The sequence below is a fragment of the Gorilla gorilla genome, chromosome 23 (assembly GCF_029281585.2).
Source record: "Gorilla gorilla gorilla isolate KB3781 chromosome 23, NHGRI_mGorGor1-v2.1_pri, whole genome shotgun sequence".
Taxonomy (NCBI): Eukaryota; Metazoa; Chordata; class Mammalia; order Primates; family Hominidae; genus Gorilla; species Gorilla gorilla.
Window position 1 is genome coordinate 35835499 of NC_086018.1, and position 21432 is coordinate 35856930.

Below are 21432 nucleotides of genomic sequence, written 5' to 3' on the forward strand. Positions count from 1 at the left end.
CTCCTCTGAAAGGTAGACAGGAATTCCAACTTGGTGAAGGGGAGAGTAGGGCAGAGCCAGGCGGGACACGGACTGATCACCTGGAGAAAGTCACCATCAGCAGCCTTGGTGCAGGGGCGGGTCCAGCAGTGCCATCCCCTGGGTTTCCCCTGAGCAGGCCTCCGCCAGGAGCGCACGCTTCCTTCTGCCTGTCCGTGGCCCACAGCAAAGGACTGGTGCTCCTGCAGCGGGGAGGGGGGCTGCTGACAGGACTGAACCTCAAGGTGAGTTTTTGGGGCTTCACTACAATACTAGTTTCTGGTTGCTGCTGCAATAAATTACCACACACTTAGTGACTTAAAACAACACAAATTTATTCCCTTAGAGTTCTAAAATCAGCCAGAATTAATTATAAAATTAGCCTCACTGAGCCAGTCCAGGTGGGAGCAGGGCTGGGGCCTCCCAGGGCTCTGTGGGAGGATGCATTTCCTGGCTCTGAGGTGGCCTGGACTCTGTGGCTTGAGCTGCCCTCCTCAACTCCAGTTTCCTGCTCCATCACTACACCTCCAACCCGCTCTCCCGTCACCTGCTCTGCTCTTATACAGACCCGGGTGAGGACATCAAGCCCTCCTGAACAAGCTGGGATAATCTTCCCAGCCAAAGATCCTTAACTTCATTACATCTGCAAAGCCCCTTTGGCCATACAAGGTAATTTTGACAGGTTCCTGGGATTAGGACATGGGCATCTTGGGAGGCCACTACTGGCCTACCACAACTGGGAGCAAAACTATTACACCCTCCGGTATAATAGTTTTGATGTTTCAATGACTGGGAGGAAAAGGGTTGGAATTTTTTGCTTTGGGGTCCCTCTTAACCTTGTATTTTTAAGGTCTGGGACTCACCAACCCTCCCCTTCCAACCAGAGAAACTCACTGCAGTATCTCCTTGAAAGTCTGGTGACGTGTCTAAGTGCTGGTGAGAGGCACAGGACCAACTAAGGGCCTCACGCAGTACCCCTGGCCACAGGGTGCCCACCTAAGCCCACACCTGCTGACTGCAACAAGCCCGTGGCCAGGATGGAACACAGAGAAGGGTCTGAGGCCTGGAGCGCGCCATGAAGGCCATGGGGCGAGTGAGGTCTGCTGAGATAGCGCAGGTCTACGGAGCTGAAGTGCAGCTGCAGAGGCTGGTCTGGTGCTGCGAGAACTGGAAGAAGCTGGGAGCTGTGGTCCCTGTCCACAGAGATGCTGGAAACTGTGGCTGGGAGTGGCTCTGAGGCCGTGGAGAGAGAGCATCTCTGCCCCACGGCATCTGCGGGTGAGGGCAAGGTCCTCACCAGACAAGTGCAGCTCCAAGTCCCAGATGCTGGGCTTTTTCTTGGTACTGAGACAGCAGTGGGGCAGGGTGGGGCAGTGGCAGGAAGGCAGGGAGCCTCTCTTGCTACCTCTTCTCCATGCTCTGCATCTGCAGACTGAGGGAGGTGAAGCTGGCCAGGAGGTCAGTCACTTCATCCACCTGCAGGACGGAACAGAGGCTCTGTTATGGGACATGGGGTGTGCCAGGGCTCCTGGGTCTCTTCCACAATCCCACAGGCACAGAACACAGGCACGGTCTCTCCTCCCAGGGCGTGTGGTGGCTTCTGACTATGCAGCAGCTGACCAAGGGTCAATCTTTGACACCAGGTGGCCTAGGGCTGTCCTAGAGGGCAGGGCCATGAACACACACTAGCCACTGGCAACTTCAAAGCAAGTGAACGGAGGCTTTGAAGCCTGCAACCCACAATCATAGGCTCTTTCCCCTACTTTTTTTGTTTGAGACAGGGCCTTGCTCTGGTTTTTTTTGTTGTTGTTTGTTTTTATAATTTTTGCCTTTTTCCACATGTTCTGAGAGGACCTTGCTTTGTCACTCAGGCTGGAGTTCAGTGGCAATCACAGCTCACTGCAGCCTCGAACTCCTAGCCTCAAGTGATCCTCCCACTTCAGCCTCCCATAGCGTTGGGATTACAGGTGTGAGCCCCTGCGGCTGGCCCCAGCCCACAGCCTCTTTCTGATACGAGTGTCTGGTGGCATCGGAGCAGGGTGGACTGGCCCTGAGGCTCCTGCCAGGCCCTGGGTCTGGGCCTGTGGCTGCAGCTCACCTGCTCTTTGGTACTGGTCATCTGCAGGCGGGTGCAGAGGTCATCCAGGCGTTCTCGCTGCTCATGTTGCCCTAGGCGCTCCAGATACTCCCTCAGCATATGGATGATCTGGAACAAGAGGGTGAGCTGAGCTGCCTGGGTTCCTAGGGAGGCAGACAGGCTGATGCTGCTTCCAAAAAGCACAGTGGAACAGCCAACTGGGGTCAGTGTGAAACGACCCAGGAGCCCTGGGGCCAGAGGCAGGTGTGTCTGTGGTTAGGGCAGCATCTGTCCAGTGCTGCCTTGGTGCCGTGGGCTCCACACAGAAGGGGTACTCACCTGCTTCACCTCCAGACGCACAGCCTCTAGGCACTGGGCATGGCCCTCCTGCAGGATGTTCAGCTTTGACTTGGCCAGGTGCAGGGGTGTGCGACCAGCTCGGTCCAGGGCGTCCACACGGGCCCCTGCAGGTACCAGCTGAGGTGAGCATTCTGGGGGTGAGGGGGAGAAAGAGGACAGAGAGGGGAAGAAACCACATACCTCCTCGTAGCAGTGTGGTGATGACAGGAACGTGGTTGGTGCAGGCCGCTGAGGAAGAAGAACAGAGACTTAAGAATCCAGGACCATGGCCGGGCGCGGTGGCTCACGCCTGTAATCCCAGCACTTTGGGAGGCCGAGGCGGGCGGATCACGAGGTCAGGAGATCGAGACCATCCTGGCTAACACGGTGAAACCCCGTCTCTACTAAAAATACAAAAAATTAGCGGGGCGTGGTAGTGGGCGCCTGTAGTCCCAGCTACTCGGGAGGCTGAGGCAGGAGAATGGCGTGAACCCGGGAGGTGGAGCTTGCAGTGAGCCAAGATCGCGCCACCGCACTCCAGCCTGGGTGACAAAGCAAGACTCCGTCTCAAAAAAAAAAAAAAAAAAAAAAAAAGAATCCAGGACCACAAGAGCCTGGCTCTGTGTGGCCACTGGAGGGAGCAGGGCTGTGTCTCCCTGACGCCTGTGCCAAGTTATGCCTACTGAGAAGGTATCGCCAAGGCACAGCTAGGTAGGACTCAGCAGTCAACTTCAACTCCCTCCCTGTACAGCAGAGGAAACTGAGGCCTGGAGATAGGATCAGCCTCAGTGTGAGCCACAGTGCTGAGTGCTGCTGGGCTAGCCTAGGTTGCTAAATTGGCTCTGCCGAGGGCACAGCCAACTGCTAAATGATTGGAAGACCCACAGGACACAGGCTGCTGGGCAGTGCAGCCCTGGGAGTGCAGGCCTAGGATCTTCCCTGACACTCACAGATTCTGCCAGGAGCATGCCGGGCCCCACGCTCTTCATCTAAAGAGCCTTTCTTTGCTACAGATGAGTTGTCTTAGTGAATTCTGACATGCTTACCCAGGTGCAGTGGCGTGTTCCCCAGCCCATCTCGCTGGTTAGGATCAGCACCATGGTCCAGGAGCAGCTGCACTGGAAACAGGCAAACCCAAGAGGAGTTGTCGGAGGCTTCCATTGCCTGCACCCTGAACCCCTAACCTAGCTAGAGAGGCTGGCTCAGAGTGGGGGACACGGAATGCAAGCATGGATGGCTGTGTTACTTCATTCACTCACTCACTCACTCACTCACGCACTCACCAGAGTTCATGGGCAAGGCCCTGAGGGCCAGGAACTGAGGATCTGGGGAGGGCCTCTTGGCCTATGCAGGTGTAGGAATGAGATTTGAAGGGTTAAGTAAAGTTCTTCCAATAGCAGCTGCTCCTGGTGAAGGCTGTCCAGGGCATTTTCTGCTTCTCCCACAGCCAAGCACCATGGTGGGAATTAAGTCAATAAATGATGCTGAGCTCCATGGATAACCTCTCCCTCCTGGCAGTCTTGGGGTCACCTCAGGGGTGTGCTGTATTATCACCAGGGTCTGCCAATACCCAGAAGGATACATAAGCAGGTAGCTTGGATCCCAGACATCATACAGGGAGGTCAGGCTGAGCCTCACACCATGTACAAAAACTAATTCAAGAGGGACCATAGACATAAGTGTGAAAGCTAGAACAGTCAGGCTTCCAGAAGAACATGAACATCTTGGGCAGGCAAAGATTTCTTAAATAGGTCACAAAAATACTAACCATAAGAAAGAAAAGGCCAGGCATGGGAGCTCAGGCCTGTAATCCCAGCACTTTGGGATGCCGAGGCAGGTGGATCATTTGAGCTCAGGAGTTCAAGACCAGCCTGGGCAACATGGAGAAACCCTTTCTGTATACTAAAAACACAAAAATTAGCTGGGCATAGTGATGGCAGACCTGTAGTCCCAGCTACTTGAGAGGCTGAGGTGGTAGGGTGGCTTGAGCCCAGAAGGCGGAGGTTGCAGTCAGCCGAGATGGTGCCAGTACACTCCAGCCTAGGCAACAGAGACAGACCCTGTCTCAAAAAAAGAAAAAAAAAAAAAAAAGAGAAAGGAAAGAAATATTGATACATTGGATTCATTAAAATTAAGAACATGGCTGGGCACGGTGGCTCATGCCTATAATCCCAGCACTTCGGGAGGCCAAGGCAGCCAGATCATCTGAGGTCAGGAGTTCGAGACCAGGCTGTCCAACATGTTGAAACTGTCTGTACTAAAAACACAAAAATTAGCTGGGTGTGGTGGCATACCCCTGTAGTCTCAGCTACTTGGGAGGCTGAGGCAGGAGAATTGCTGGAACCTGGGAGGTGGAGGTTCCAGGGAGCCAAGATCACGCCACTGAACTCCAGCCTGGGTGACAGAGCGAGACTCCGTCTCCAAACAATAAAAACTAAAATAGGCCAGGGCACAGGAGCTCACGCCTGTAATCCCAGCACTTTGGGAGGCCAAGGCGGGTGGATCATTGGAGGTCAGGAGTTCGAGACCAGCCTGACCAACATGGTGAAATCCCATCTCTACTAAAGATAAAAAATTAGCTGGGTGTGGTGACACGCATCTGTAATCCCAGCTACTCAGGAGGCTGAGGTGGGAGAATAGCTTGAACCCGGGGAGCAGAGCTTGCAGTGAGCCGAGATCGCACCACTGCACTCCAGCCTGGGCAACAGAATGAGACTCCATCTCAAATAAATAAATAAATAAAAATAAAATTAGGAACTTGTGTTCATCAAAGTATACCACTCAGAAAATGAAACAGCAAGCTCAGAAAATCAAGTCATTTATATTTGATAAATGATTTCTAACCAGAATATACAAATAATTCTTACAAATCAGTAAGAAAAAGGCCAGGCGCAGTGGCTCATGCTTGTAATCCCAATACTTTGGGAGGCCAAGGTGACGGGATCGCCTGAGCCCAAGAGTTAGAGAACAGCTGGGTAACATAGCAGGACCACGTCTCTACAAGATGTTTTAAAATTAGCTGGGCTTGGTGGTGTGCACCTGTCGTCCCAGCTACTTGGGAGGCTGAGGCAGGAGGATTGCTTGAGCCTAGGAGATTGAGGCTGCAGTGGGCAGTGATCAGGCCACTGCACTTAAGCCTGGATGACAGAGTGAGACTTTGTCTCAAAAAAAGAAAAAGACAGAAAACTAGTTTTTTTGTTTGTTTGTTTTTGAGACAGAGTCTTGCTTTCTCTCCCAGTCTGGAGTGCAGTCACACGATCTCGGCTCACTGTAAGCTCCGCCTCCCAGCTTCACGCCATTCTCCTGCCTCAGCGAGCAGCTGGAACTACAGGCACCCGCCACCACACCCGGCTAATTTTTTGTATATTTAGTAGAGATGGGGTTTCACCGTGTTAGCCAGGATGGTCTTGATCTCCTGACCTCATGATCCACCCACCTCGGCCTCCCAAAGTGCTGGGATTACAGGTGTGAGATACCGCGCCCGGCCAAAACTTGTTTTTAAAAAAATGGACAAAAGAGGCCAGGTGCGGTGGCTCACGCCTGTAATCCCAGCGCTATGGGAGGCCGAGGCGGGCGGATCACCTGAGGTCAGGAGTTCGAGACCAGCCTGACCAACATGGAGAAACCTGGTCTCCCCTAAAAATACAAAATTAGCCGGGCATAGTGGCGCATGCCTGTAATCCCAGCTACTTGGGAGGGTGAGGCAGGAGAATCACTTTAACCCGGGAGGCGGAGGTTGTGGTTAGCCGAGATCACGCCATTGCACTCCAGCCTGGGCAACAAAGAGTGAAACTCTGTCTCAAAAAAAAAAAAAAAAAAGGACAAAAGATTTGAACATATAGTTCATAAAAGAGGATGTAAAAATGGTCAATAATTGGACACAGGGAGGGGAACATCACATACCAGGGCCTGTCGGGGGGTGGGGGCCAAGGGGAGGGAGAGCCTTAGGACAAATACCTAATGCATGAGGGGCTTAAAACCTAGATGACGGGTTGATGGGTACAGAAAACCACCACGGCACAGGTGTACCTATGTAACGAACCTGCACATTCTGCACATGCATCCCAGAACTTAAAGTTTAAAAAAAAAAAAATGGCCCGGGCATGGTGGCTCACACCTGTAATCCCAGCACTTTGGGAGGCCGAGACAGGTGGATCTCCTGAGGTCAGGAGTTTGTGACCAGCCTGGCCAACATGGTGAAACCCTGTCTCTACTAAAAATACAAAAATTAACTGGGTGTGATGATGCGTGCCTGTAGTCCCAGCTACCCGGGAGGCTGAAGCAGAATTACTCAAACCCAGGAGGTGGAGGTTGCAATGAGCCAAGATCACGCCATTGCACTCCAGCCTGGGTGACAGGCAAGACTCCGTCTCAAAAAAAAAAAAAAGGCCAATAAACACATGAAGAGGTGCTCAACGTTACTGGCCATCAGAGAAATGCAAATTAAACCACTATGAGACACCAAAAGGCTAAGATTAAAGAGAGACAACAGCAAGCACTGGCAGGGACATAGGGAAAGGTAGAACTCTCTTCACTGCTGGTGGGGAGTGGGAGTGTGTGTCAGTACACCCCTTTTGGGAAAAGGTTTAGTAGTACCTACTAAAGCTAAATACATGTTGTGTACCCTAGTGACCCAACAATGCCATTCCTAGGTTTATAGAGGATAGATGAGTGTTTACAGCCACAAATCACATATACAAGAATGTTCACAACACTTCATTCATAAAGCTAAAACCTGGAAACACCACAAATGTCCATCAATAGTAGAATGGATAAATGGGGTATATCACAATGAAATACAAACCAGCATAAGAAAGTACTAACTACAGTCCACCCTCCCTAACTGTGAGTTCTGTGTCCACAGATTCAATGAACCCTGGACTCAGAACCCGAGAATATGGAGGGCCAACTTCAAGGGACTTGAGCATCCATGGAGTTTGGTATCTGAGTGGGGTCCTGGAACCAATCCCGAGAACACTGAGGGAAGACTGTACTGATATAGGCAGTATTCATGGGTGAATCTCATGGAGATAACTTTGAGTAAAAGTATGCAAGGCTGGCGCAGTGGCTCACGCCTGTAATCCCAGCACTTTGGGAGGCCAAGGCAGGTGGATCACGAGGTCAGGAGTTCAAGACCAGCCTGGCCAACATGGTGAAACCCCATCTCTACTAAAAAATACAAAAAAATTAACCGGTGTGGCCGGGTGCAGTCTCTCACGCCTGTAATCCCAGCACTTTGGGAGGCCGAGGCGGGTGGATCACGAGGTCAGGAGATCGAGACCATACTGGCTAATACAGTGAAACCCCGTCTCTACTAAAAACATATAAAAAATTAGCCAGGCATGGTGGCGGGTGCCTGTAGTCCCAGCTACTTGGGAGGCTGAGGCAGGAGAATGGCATGAACCCGGGAGGCAGAGCTTACAGTGAACCGAGATGGCACCACTGCACTCCAGCCTGAGCAACAGAGGGAGACTCCATCTCAAAAAAAAAAAAAAAAAAAAAGTTTAGTGGTGGGCACCTATATTCCCAGCTACTCAGGAGGCTGAGGCAGGAGAATCACTTGAACCCGGGAGGTGGAGGTTGCAGTGAGCCGCGATCGAGTCACTGAGTCACTGCACTCCAGCCTGGGTAACAGAGCGAGACTCCGTCTCAGAAAAAACAAAACAAAACAAAACAAAAAAACAAAAAAAAGTATGCATAGACAAGTGCTTACCATACGCTTCCATTTATGTGAAATTCAAAAACAGGCAAAACTAGTCTATGATGAACAAGGTCAAGATGGGACTAAGGACTGGGAGGGCATGAGGGAGGCTGCTGGGATGCTGAAATATTCTCTATCTTCATCTGGTGGCAGTTACACCAATGAATACACATACACAGTTCACTGTTTGGTTAGTATACCACAATTTAAAAAAAGAGACTCTGGCCGGGCATGGTGGCGCATGCCTGTAATCCCAGCTACTCGGGAGGCTGAGGCAGGAGAATTGCCTGAACCCAGAAGGCAGAGGTTGCAGTGAGCCGAGATTACGCCATTGCACTCCAGCCTGGGCGACAGAGTGAGACTCCATCTCAAAAAAAACAGACTCCTATAAAAAGAGAAAAGCTGTCCTGCTGCTGTGGTTGGCACTGAGTAGATGTTACCTGAAAGTCTTGAAGGCCTGGGCCCTGCACTCTCCAGTGGTCTCTTAGTTGGAGACATCCCTTCATCCTCAGTCAATCATATTATCTCCCCCAGGTTTACCCTGCCCCAGTCTAACATTGCCAGTTCCACAGGCTAACGGAGGGAGAAGGGCAGGGCACTGCAGCGCCAAGTCTTCCTTATATCCAGAACAACTGGGCATCCCAAGGCTGTGCAGACAGCAGCGCCTCCCCCAAGGCCTGTGCAGAGACACTACTTGCCTAGCCCTACTCCCTCCTCCCTCCCCAGGACTCACCAATCTGGTCATTGCCATTGCACGAGGCAAAGTGTAGAGCTGTGCGGCCCTTGTCATCAGCTGCACAGGGATCTGCACCATCTTCCAGCAGCTGCTGCACTGACACCACCAAGACAGAGGGAGGAAGGGGGAGAAAGCAGCGATGTTAGCTAAGCTGCAGACCCGAGCGATGGAGAGGGAGGCTCAGGGGTGCCTCTAGACAAGACATCGACAATGCATAGGAAAGCAGCCCTTCCTAGATGCTGGTCCCATGGGAACAAGCAACTAGTTCATCTGAGGGCACAACTGAAGGCCATGGATTCTGAGTGCTCAAACTACACGCCTAGTGATAGAACATCGTAGGAGGTTCTAGGCCCTCAGGGTCAGAAATTTTAGGGTCACAGGAATCCCTAGCATAGACAGTGGTCCCCCTCCCGTGACCTCGGCTTGGATACACATCCATTCTGGCTGGAAACAGCTGCCTAAGCTATTGGCCTATGCTTTGCTCCCAGCAGGCAGCAATCCCCCGAGGATGCTGAGGGAAGACTGTACTGATACAGGTAGTATTCATGGGTGACTCTTATGGAGATAACTTTGAGTAAAAGTATCCACAGTCTGGGCGTGATGGCTTACACCTGTAATCCCAGCACTTTGGGAGGCCGAGGCAGGTGGATCACCTGAGGTCAGGAGCTCAAGACCAGCCTGGCCAACATGGTGAAACCCTGTCCCTACTGAAAAAAATCCAAAAATTAGCCGGAAAATGATGGCAGGCACTTGTAATCCCAGCTACTTGGGTAGCTGAGACAAGAGAATCGCTTGAATCTAGGAGGCGGAGGTTGCAGTGAGCCGAGAATGCGCCACTGCACTCTAGCCTAGGTGACAGAGTAAGACTCTGTCTCAAAAAAAAAAAAAAAAAAAAAGCAAATAAACAGAAATCCTGTAGCTGAAAAAGTCAATGGATGAAATAAAACATATAATAGCTTCAACAGCAGACTTCAACAAGCAGAAAAATGAACCTCTGAGCTTAAAGATAGGTCATTTGAAATTACACAGAGGAAAAAAGGATGAGAAAGGAGTGCACTGCCAACAGCATGGGGCAGTGGAAAGACTGACTTGGGAGTACAAAGGCCTGGATTTGGGTCACAGTTCACCAGCAAATGGGAATATCTGCCCTACTAATTTCCAGAGCTGCTGTGATGAAAATAATGGATGTGACCTTCCTTCTTTGAAAAGTAGGGAGGCACTATAAATGTGAGGCATTATGTACTGATGTACATGTCCAGCTAAAATGGAGAAAACTGCTGCCAAATGCCATTGTAGAGCAGACATTTTAGTCTCTTTCCCCCAGCAAACCTCTCAAGGACTTGAGTATTTCTGATGAAGTCCCGACAGCTTCCTCTCCAGGAATCCAGCTGTCTCCTCAAGCTGAGTCAGCCCCCCCCCAATTCCATAGCCACTTAGTGCCCTGTTCATCCTGTTCCTCTAGTATTAACATCTTGTGCTATTTTAGGGTAATTGTTATCATACACTGAGCACCAGCCAGGCATTAGGTACCTGAATGCTAAACCCCTCAATGACCCAGCAAGGTGTCAAGTCCATTTTACAGACCAGGATACCTAGGGCCAAAGAAATTACAAAGGACGTAAGCTACGTTAACCCAGATAACAGGAGGCAAAGCTGGAATATAAACCCATGTTTTTCTGGCTCCAAAATTCACACTTCTTCAACTAAACACATAACTTTACTTTTTTGTGGGTTTTTTTTTTTTTTTTTTGGAGACAAGTCTCGCTCTGTTGCCCAGGTTGGAGTGTAGTGGCACGATCTCAGCTCACTGCAACCTCCGCCTCCCGGGTTCAAGCAATTCTCTGCCTCAGCCTCCCGAGTGGCTGGGATTACAGGCGCCCACCACCACGCCCAGCTAATTTTTTTGTATTTTTAGTAGAGACAAGGTTTCACCATCTTGGCCAGGCTGGTCTTGAACTCCTGATCTTGTGATCCACCCACCTCGGCCTCCCAAAGTGCTGGGATTACAGGCGTGAGCCACCGCGCCCAGCCTGATTTTTTTTTTTTTTTTGAAATAGTATCACATTACATCCTTCCTCTCCAACTATACGTACTTTTTTGTTTTGAGGTGGAGTCTCACTTTGTTGCCCAGGCTGGAGTGCAGCAACACGATTTCGACTCACTGCAACCTCCACCTCCCAGGTTCAAGTGATTCTCCTGCCTCAGCCTCCCAAGTAGCTGTGAATACAAGCACATGCCACCATGCCCAGCTGATTTTTGTGTTTTTAGTAAAGATGCGGCTTCACCACGTTGGCCAGGCTGGTCTGGACCTCCTGACCTCAAGAGATCCGCCCGCCTCAGCCTCCAAAAATGCTGGGATTACACGCATGAGTCACCGTGCCCAGCCTATACTGTACATTTCTTGTTTTGTTTATCTTTATAACCTTGGTGTCAAACATAGTGTCATACAATATCTGTTTCACTAATGATGCAGACTGGCTGAATAAATGAATAAAAATGGCAAGAAAAAGTTGATGAGAGTCTGGGCACGGTGGCTCATGCCTGTAATCCCAGCACTTTGGGAGGCTGAGACAGGTGGGTCATCTGAGGTCAGGAGTTTGAGACCAGCCTGGGCAACATGGTGAAACCCCGTTTCTACTAAAAGTGCAAACATTAGCCAGGTGTGGTGGGTGAGTGCCTGTAATCCCAGCTACTGGGGAGACTGAGGCAGGAGAATCGCTTGAGCCAGGGAGGCACAGGCTGCAGTAAGCCAAGATCGCACCACTGCACTCTATGCTGGATGACAGAACCAGACCCCGTCTCAAAACAAAACAAAAAACTGTGGGGCTGGGCACGATGGTTCACGCTTGTAATCCCAGTACTTTGGGATGCCGAGGCGGGCAGAACACCTGAGGCTGGGAGTTCAAGACCAGCCTGACCAACATGGAGAAACCCCTTCTCTACCAAAAATACAAAATTAGCCGGGTGTGGTGGTGTATGCCTGTAATCCCAGGTACTTGGGAGGCTGAGGCAGGAGAATCGCTTGAACCTGGGAGACGGAGGTTGCAGTGAGCCGAAATCGCCCCATTGTACTCCAGCCTGGGCAATAAGAGCAAAACTCCATCTCAAAACAAAAACAAAACAAAACAACAACAACAAAAAATGGGTAATCCCAGCACTTTGGGAGGCTGAGGTGGGTGAATCACTTGAGCCCAGGAGTTCAAGACCAGCCTGGGCAACATAGTGAGACCTCACCTCTACCAAAAAAAAGGTTACAAAGACTATAAAAAATATTTATTTGTTTTTTGAGACGAAGTCTCGCTCTGTTGCCCAGGCTGGAGGGCAGTGGTGCAATCTTGGCTCACTGCAACCTCTGCCTCCCGGATTCAAGCAATTCTTGTGTCTCAGCCTCCCAAGTAGCTGGGATTAGAGGTGCCCGCCACCACGCCCAGCTAATTTTTGTATTTTTAGTAGAGACGGGGTTTCACCATATTGGTCAGGCTGGTCTCGAACTCCTGACCTTAGGTGATCCGCCCACTTCAGCCTCCCAAAGTGCTGGGATTACAGGCGTGAGCCACCACACCCGGCCCGAAAAAATGTTTATGATACACAAAAAATTATGCAGGCTACAGCATGTGTATATAGCAGTTTGCAAGCCAGCCCATAAAGAAAATTCCAGTGTATAGGAAAGAAGCCTTGAAGGATATTCATCAAAATATTAACAGATTAGTTCCTTCGCGGATATGGATGTTTTTCTTATATATTTCTCTAATTTCCACAACATTTTTTAAAACTTTTTTTCTTATTTTATTTATTTTGAGACAGAATTTCGCTCTGTCACGCAGGCTAGAGTGTAGTGGCGTGATCTCCACTCACTGCAAGCTCTGTCTCCCAGGTTCACACCATTCTCCTGCCTCAGCCTCCCAAGTAGCTGGGACTACAGGCGCCCACCACCACGCCCGGCTAATTTTTTGTATTTTTAGTAGAGATGGGGTTTCACAGTGTTAGCCAGGATGGTCTCGATCTCCTAACCTCGTGATCTGCCCGGCTCGGCCTCCCAAAGTGCTGGGATTACAGGCTGAGCCACCGCGCCCAGCCAACATTTACTTTTTGTAGAGACGAGGTCTCCCTATGTTGTCCAGGCTGGTCTCAAACTCCTGGGCTCAAGTGATCCTCTTGCCTTAGCCTCCCAAAGTGCTGGGATTACAGGCATGAGCCACCTCACCTGGCCGTGGCAGCTAAGTTGAGTATCCACTCCCATTAACCACAAGTTCCAAAGTTAGTGCCTACTCTTTGCAGAAGACTGTGCTGGCTGCCAGGGATACAAAAGTATACGTGGTCTCCACCATCAAGGTGTCCACAGGGTGGTAAATGCTACGACATCAGGAAGTTCAAAGTGACAGGGGAGCATGGGGAGAGTGAGTGTCTAAGCCAGACTTACCTTCAGCAAGATGACTGCACAGTCAGACAATAAATACAGTGAGCCTGCTCCAAAGGGGTGAGCTTGCAGACTGCCTTCCCACATATTGATTACCTGGCCTTTTCCTTCCCCAACCAGCCCATGGGACCCTGTAGCTGGACCTACTGTGCACACTCACCTGTTTCCACATCATTGGCATTGGCGGAGTCCCTCAGTCTCTTCAGAGCTGTAAAGAGAGTAACGGATGCCAGTTTAAAAAAACAGCCATGGCTGGGCGCGGTGGCTCATGCCTACAATCCCAGCACTCTGGGAGGCCAAGGCAGGCAGATCACGAGGTCAGGAGATCGAGACCATCCTGGCTAACATGGTGAAACCCCGTCTCTACTAAAAATACAAAAAAATTAGCCGGGCGTGGTGGCGGGCGCCTGTAGTCCCAGCTACTCGGGAGGCTGAGGCAGGAGAATGGCGTGAACCCGGGAGGCGGAGCTTGCAGTGAGCAGAGATCACGCCACTGCACTCCAGCCTGGGTGACAGAGCGAGACTCCGTCTCAAAACAAACAAACAAACAAACAAACAAACAAAAGACAGCCATTGGCTGGGCATGATGGCTCACATCTGTAATCCCAGCACTTTGGGAGGCCGAGGCAGGCGGATCACTTGAGGCCAGGAGTTCAAAACCAGCCTGGACAACATGGTGAAACCCCGTCTCTACTAAAAATACAAAAAAATTAGCCGGGTGTGGTGCACATGCCTGTAATCCCAGCTACTCTGGAGGCTGAGGTAGGAGAATCACTTGAACCCAGGACATGGAGGTTGCAGTAAGCCAAAATCGCGCCACTGCACTCCAGCCTGGGTGACAGAGTGAGACGCTGTCTCAGAAAAAAACAAAAACAAAAACAAAAACCAACAAAAAAAACCCAGCCATCTAGCTGGGTGTGGTGGCGTGCATGTGTAACACCAGCTACTTAGGAGGCCGAGGTAGGAGAATGGGTTGAAGCCGGAAGGTGGAGGCTACAGTGAGCTGAGATCACGCCACTGCATTCCAGCCTGGGCGACAAAGTGAGACTGTCTCAGGAAAAAAAAAAAAAAAGCCACAATGGCTGGGCGCAGTGGCTCATGCCTATAATCCCGGTACTTTGGGAGGCCAAGGCAGGTGGATCACTTGAGGCCAGGAGTTCAAGACCAGCCCGGCCAACATGCTGAAACCCCATCTCTACTAAAAATACAAAACTAGCCATACGTGGTGACTCACGCCTGTAATCCCAGAACGTTGGAAAGCTGAGGTGGGCAGATTGCCTGTGCTCTGGAGTTTGAAATCACCCTGGGCAACATGGTGAAACCTTGTCTATAGTAAAATACAAAAAATTAGTTGGGCATGGGGGTGCACGCCTACAATCCCAGCTACTTGGGAGGCTCAGGCAGGAGAATCGCTTAAGCCCAGGAGGCAGAGGTTGCAGTGAGCCAAGACTGTGCCACTGTACTCCAGCTCGGGCAACAGAGTGAGACTCTGTCACACACACACACACACAAAAACATAGGGCCGGGCACAGTGGCTCACGCCTGTAATCCCAACACTTTGAGAGGCCAAGGCGGGTGGATCACGAGGTCAGGAGTTTGAGACCAGCCTGGCCAATAAGGTGAAATCCCTTCTCTAATAAAAATACAAAAATTAGCCAGGCATGGTGGTGCATGCCTGTTATCCCAACTACTCAGGAGGCTAAGGCAGGAGAATCACTTGAACTTGAGAGCCGGAGGTTGCAGTGAGCCAAGATTGCGCCACTGCACTCCAGCCTGGGCAACAGAGCAAGACTCTGTCTCAAAATAAATAAATAAATAAATAAAATAAAAACACAAAAATTAGCCGGGTGTGGTGGTGCATGCCTGTAATCCCAGCTACTTGGGAGGCTGAGATACGAGAATCACTTGAGCCCAAAATCACACCATGGCACTCCAGCCTGGGTGGCAGAGCAACACTCCATCTCAAAAAAAAAAAAAAAAAAAAAAAGAAAGAAAAAATATTTCTCAATCTTAGGTTAAGTTCTAACTTAAATCAATCTAACATGGTAAAACCCCATCTCTACTAAAAATACAAAAACTAGCTGGGTGTGGTGGTGCGGGCCTGTAGTCCCAGCTACTTGGGAGGCTGAGGCAGTGAGCCGAGACTGCACCACTTGCACTGCAGCCTGGGTGGTAAAGCGAGACTCTTGTCTCAAAAAAAGAAAAGAAAGACAGTGCCCTGGGAACAAGGAGAAACTTGAAATGAGGCGGAGCTTGTACAAAGGCCACATCCTCCTGCAAATCCTCCAAGACTTTTGGAGCGAGATTTCCTCTCTATCACTTGTAGTCACAGGGTGACCTTGAGCAAGCTAGTTAACCCAGCTGGGCCTCGGGTCTATCATCTGCAAAACAAGGCTGAGTTGTTCTGCCAGCCCCGAGTTATTGCAAATGATTTACATAGAAGCTCTTTGTGAGCTGGTTACACAGATAATCTTATATTCTCCTTCAAAGCAGGTCGTTCCCAAATGATTTGCCTAAATTTGGTATTTCCTAAGCAGAAAGATTTTCCCCCTCCAATGGCTAATGGAAAGCAATGTCTTTGTCATCGGAGATATGGTCAAAAATTGCAATTCAGATACATGACAATTCCTTGCTTTCATACAGCACTTTATGGTCAATACAACGCTTCCAAATTCTTATTTCATCTTTGTGACATCACTAAAATATGGCTAGAGTCATAGCCAGTCCTGGAAGAAATCCCCAAAGTCCCCATTCTTAGTCTCTCAGTGCCTGGGTTTCCATGTCACCCATGTATTGTAGAAGACAATATGGTAGATATACCAGAGGAGAAGTTTGAGTCGGGCTGACCCGGATTCTAATACCAGCAACAGCCACTTGCTATGTGACCTGGAATGAGACAATTTCTCTGAGCCTCAGTTTCCTCTTCAGTAAAGTGGGAACAATTTCTATATCTCAAAGAGTTCTTGTGAGGACAAATGATCATGTATCAGCAGTGTTTGGGGCACAGCAAAGGCAGCATAACAGCTAAACATCCATTACCTTACTTAACTCATCCCATTTTACAGATGAGAAAACTAAGGCTGAGGCCAGGCCAGTGGCTCATGCCTGTTATGCCAGTACTTTGGGAGGCCGAGGTGGGTGGATCACCTGAGATCAGAAGCTCGAGACCAGCCTGGCCAACATGGCGAAACCCCATCTTTACTAAAATCACAGTAATTAGCTGGGCTTGGTAGTGGGCGCCTGTAACCCCAGCTACTCGGGAGGCTGAGGCAGGAGAATCGTTTGAACCCGGGGGGCGGAGGTTGTAGTGAACCAAGATGGCGCCACTGCACTCCAGCCTGGGCAACAGAGCGAGACTCCGTCTCCAAAAAGATAATAATAATAAATAAAATAAAAATAAAAAAATTTAAAAAGAAAACTAAGGTTGAAAGGGTCTATCATTTGCCCTAAGGTCTAACTGTGGTAAAGGAGTCCAAGTCCGTGCATTTAAACAAGCTGGTACGACTTGGCTGCAGGCTCTGGCCTCCCCTCTCCATGATAATAAAAGTGTTCCCCAGTACCTCATTTTATTATTCCCCAATAAGCGTTCCGAGTCATGGGAAGTTTCCATTCAGAAATTATCCAGTGAGAGAAGACTGGGGTGACTGGCTCAGAGCAGGGAGACTTTCTAAAAAACCATCATCACCATCGTTACTGAAAGGAGACTCAAGGGTCAGTGTGGCCTTCAGCGCAGACGTCGGGGGACCCCGGCTGAGGGTCGGGGGCGACCAAAGCGCGGCCAGCGGTCCTCCGAGGCCCCGCCCCTCGCCCGGGCTGCCCCGCCCCGGGCCCCCGCGCCGCTCGCGCCGCTCACCGTGCACCTCCTTGCCCATGGGCCCGAGCCGCCGGTGGGGCCTGGCAGCGCGCCTCAGCCTGCCGGCGGGTATCTTGCAGCGCAGCTCGTCGCGCGGCTCCGCATCCTGCTGCCACAGGACGTGCAAGTAGCGCAGCGGCGACTGGGCCCCGCCGGACGCCCGGCCCGAGAGGCCCGCGCCGCCGCCCAGCGCAGACCCGAAGTCAGCGAAGGAGAAGAGGCCCTCAGCGTCAGTCAGCGGCTCCGGCGCCACCGCGCACTCGCCCTCCGAGCTCGAGTGGCCTGAGCGCGGCTCGTCGTCCGCGTCCCCGGCGGCGGCTGCCATGGCAACGGCTCCGCGCGGGCCTGGCCGCCTGAGCCTCGTTCCCGACCGACCAAGGGACCTACTTCCCTCCGCCCTGAGTCGTGCTGTCAGCGAGCTGGCGGGCGGGCCGGGCCCGCAACCACGGCAACCGAGCGGGGGCGGGCTCAGGCCGAGACGGAGAAGCAAACCAATGACTACCCTTCCAGCTTAAACCGGTCCCAAAACCAATCGGAAAGGGAGGGCACAGTACAAGCAGGATAATTGGACAGGGTTTCCGGCAACGTGACTGACAGACATTGTAACCAATTACAAACTTGAAGTGACCTTGGCTTTCGCTGTACGTCGCTACCGGAGCCAGTAAAACAGCATTTCAGACGCTTTTTTTTTTGCGACGGAGTTTCGCTCTGCCGCCAGGCTCGCGATCTCGGCTCACTGCAACCTCCGCCTCCCGGGTTGAAGCAATTCTTCTGCCTCAGCCTCCCGAGTAGCTGAGACTACAGGCGCGCGCCACCACGCCCAGCTAATTTTTGTATTTTTAGTAGAGACGGGGTTTCACCATGTTGGCCAGGATGGTCTCGATCTCTTGATCTCGAGATGTGCCGGCCTCGGCCTCCCAAAGTGCTGGGATTACAGGCGTGAGCCACCGCGCCCGGCCTTTTTTTTTCTTTTTCCTCTCCATTTCCCGGTCTAATGAGAAAACAAGCAGATACCTTAGCAAATCAGATTAAGATGATTTGCAGGCACTCACAAAGGAAAATGAAGAAGCCACGCTATCCATGTAGATAGATATAGATGTTGTAAATCAATGAACGCAAAAAAAAAAAAAATGAACTTCCCACAAATGCATAATGTACGTGGGAAAGGGAAAATGTGTTGAAATTTGGAGATATTACTACAAACTGTGAGTAATAGTGTTTAAATGCAATGGATTTCCTTTAGTCAGAGTTCTCTAGGTAACCCCTACGTAGATCACTGATCTACAAAGATTTGTAATACAAAGTGATTACATTAGAGCAATAGTTTAGTTCGACAGCCAGTCACTGAGCCAGGTAACTAACTGCTAGGTCCTGGACACAGGATCAGACTTGGTGCCCCTGAGATGCTCACAATCCAGCGGGAGAAGACCAGGAAACAAGTAAGTGTTCCTCAAGCAACATTTCATGGGTGCACGTTTTCGTAAAACTTCTCACAATCCCGTACCCCACAAACACTTATATAAAGTAGACAAGAAGGACCATCCCTATTTTATAGATGAGGAGTTGAAAAGCAGAGGGAAGAGGCTCATTCACAGTTGCCCAGCTCTCACCGGACCAGGTCTTGTGTCCTGGCAAAAGTTCTTCCCATATATAAACCCTCCCACTCAACCCAGTTAAAATGTAATCTTTCCACACGGTGGGTCACGCCTGTAATCCCAGCACTTTGGGAGGCCAAAATGGGCAGATGACAAGGTCGGGAGTTCAAGACAAGCCTGGCCAACAGGATGAAACCTCGTTTCTACTAAAAATACAAAAATTAGCTGGGTGTGGTGGCGCACGCCTGTAATCCCAGCTATTCAGGAGACTGAGGCAGGAGAGTCGCTTTAACCTGGGAGACAGAGGTTGCGGTGAGCTGAGATCGCACCACGGCACTCCAGCCTGGGTGACAGAGCGAGACTCCATCTCAAAAAGAAACAAAAACAAAAAAAAGGCCGGGCGCTGTGGCTCACGCCTGTAATCCCAGCATTTTGGGAGGCCGAGGCAGGCGGATCACGAGGTCAGGAGATTGAGACCATTCTGGCTAACATGGTGGAACCCCGTCTCTACTAAAAATACAAAAAAATTAGCCTGGTGTGGTGGTGGGCACCTTTAGTTCCAGCTACTCAGGAGGCTGAGGCAGGAAAATGGCATGAACCCAGGAGGCAGAGCTTGCAGTGAGCCGAGATCGCACCACTGCACTCTAGTCTGGGCGACAGAGAAAGACTCCATCTCAAAAAGAAAAAAAAGTAATCTTTCTCTTACAATTGGAAAAGCACTTCCAGAATTTTCAGTGTTTGCAGGTCGCCATTGTGAAGTTTATCATTGTACTATATGGAAAGAAATGCTATGTTTATTTGTACTCTCCTCGTCTGCCCCATAATGGATACAGTGCTGAGACAGGATCTCTGTCACTCAGGCTGGAGTGCAGTGGTGTGATCACAGCTCACTGCACTCAAGCTTTCCTCCCACCTCAGCCTCCTGAGTAGCTGGGGCCACAGATGTGTACCACCGTGCCTGGCTAATTATTTTTTTGATTTTTTGTAGACATGGTCTCACTTTTTTGTTCAGGCTGGTCTTGAACTCCTCACCTCAAGGGATCTTCCTGCCTCCACATCCCAAAATGCTGAGATTACATGAGTAAGCCACAGTGCCTGGGCCCCAATTTTTTTTTAAGATGGGGTCTCACTATATTGCCTAGGCTGATCTTGAGCTCCTGAGCTCAAGTGATCCTCCCACCTTGGCCTCCCAAAGTGCTGGCATGAGCCACCACATTCCAGCCCCATGAAAATCTTCTGACTTCACAACTCCTTCTCAAATGTCATGAACATTTTGAGAATTGTTGTCAAATTGGAGCAACCTGTATCAAATTCCTGTCATATATGGACTATAAGATTTCAGGTAATTTCTTTTCTTTTTCTTTTCTTTTTTCTTTTTTTTGAGGCAGTTTTGCTCTTGTTGCCCAGGCTGGAGTGCAGTGGTGCGATCTTGGCTCACTACAACCTCCGCCTCCTAGGTTCAAGTGATTCTCCTGCCTCAGCCTCCCGAGTAGCTGGGACTACAGGCACATGCCACCATGCCTGGCTAATTTTATATTTTTAGTAGAGACAGGGTTTCACTCTGTTGGGCAGGCTGGTCTCGAACTCCTGACCTCAGGTGATCCATCTGCCTTGGCCTCCCAAAGTGCTGGGATTACAGGTGTGAACCACTGTGCCAGGCCTCGGAGAAGGGTTATTATTTAAACTAGAAACTAAATGTCTCCCAAAGTTAGCTTGGTTCGAGCCAGGAATGATTAAGGGCAGTCTGAAGATTAAATGGAAGATGAGGGTTGGTTAGATCAGATCTCTTTCACTGTCATTATTTTCTCACTGTTACAATTTTTGCAAAGGTGGTTTCAGCAATAAAAATATTTCACAAATTTTACAAAAGCAAAGGACCATAAGGACATTGTTGGGGACCCTCCCTGAACCAAATCGAGGGTCGGTAAAGCTTAAGCTCCATTATTTCCAAATTTGTGTCACCTCTGGTGACAGCACAAGGAAGAAACACAAAACAAGAACGCAGCATAGGGAGTTGGGGTTGGGCATCGCAATTCTCAATAGGATGTTGAGTGGATGGCACCAGAGCAGACACCTGAAGGTGCCATGCATATACCGATGGGGAAGGGAATGGGAGTGGGGATGCCACTGCATTCGATTCTAGACTTGGATAACAGTGAGTGCAAAATCCCAGAGGTGGAGCGTGCCTCAGTGGGAAAAGCAAGGAGGGCGGCGTGACAAAGGGACCCAGAGAGTCCTGGTCACACAGCAAATCAGTGGCGGAGTAGGGACTGGAACTCGGATTTCCACTAGGTGTTGTGTATGGGCAGATGGCTAAACTAAGGCCTCTCCTTGACTCATACACCGGTTTTTATTGGTTTGTTTTATAACCCCATCTCTACCTTGAGGGTTTCCCCTGGCCTCGAACCCGGTGTACTCAAGAGCTGCCCATGTCCCAGGCTTCACGACACAGCTGGCCTCATCTTTGCCTGCTCCAACTTTAATGTCCAAAGTTGGGTGGCTCCTGTTCTCCATGCCCTCTTACTGCATGGGACCAAATCTCAATTTTTTTTTCTTTTTTTTTTTTAGACGGAGTCTTGCTCTGTCGCCCAGGCTGGAGTGCAGTGGCGCGATCTCGGCTCACTACAGCCTCTGCCTCTCAGGTTCCACCGATTCTCCTGCTTCAGCCTCCTGGGTAGCTGGGATTACAGGCGGAC

The 21432-nt window shown here is 50.4% G+C and overlaps 1 protein-coding gene across 5 annotated transcripts; it reads right to left on the minus strand.

Moving 5' to 3' along the window:
* Positions 1-332: 332 nt before the first annotated feature.
* ANKRD54 (ankyrin repeat domain 54) lies at positions 333-21310 on the minus strand. 5 transcript variants are annotated; one of them, XM_031005591.3, is made up of 8 exons: positions 21118-21310; positions 13449-13496; positions 8869-8967; positions 3481-3552; positions 2636-2683; positions 2435-2559; positions 2117-2224; positions 333-1494 (listed from the first exon to the last, which is right to left on the minus strand). In XM_031005591.3, exons 1-8 carry the CDS (start codon positions 21248-21250, stop codon positions 1420-1422), a joined length of 708 nt encoding a protein of 235 aa, XP_030861451.2. In that variant the 5' UTR covers positions 21251-21310; the 3' UTR covers positions 333-1419. The 5 variants fall into 5 exon arrangements, with proteins under 5 accessions (XP_030861451.2, XP_018873654.1, XP_030861452.1 ...); XM_019018109.4 differs by lacking the exon at positions 21118-21310 and adding an exon at positions 17142-18127; XM_031005592.3 differs by lacking the exon at positions 21118-21310 and adding an exon at positions 17142-17225 and having other exon boundaries at positions 8869-8962.
* Positions 21311-21432: the final 122 nt, after the last annotated feature.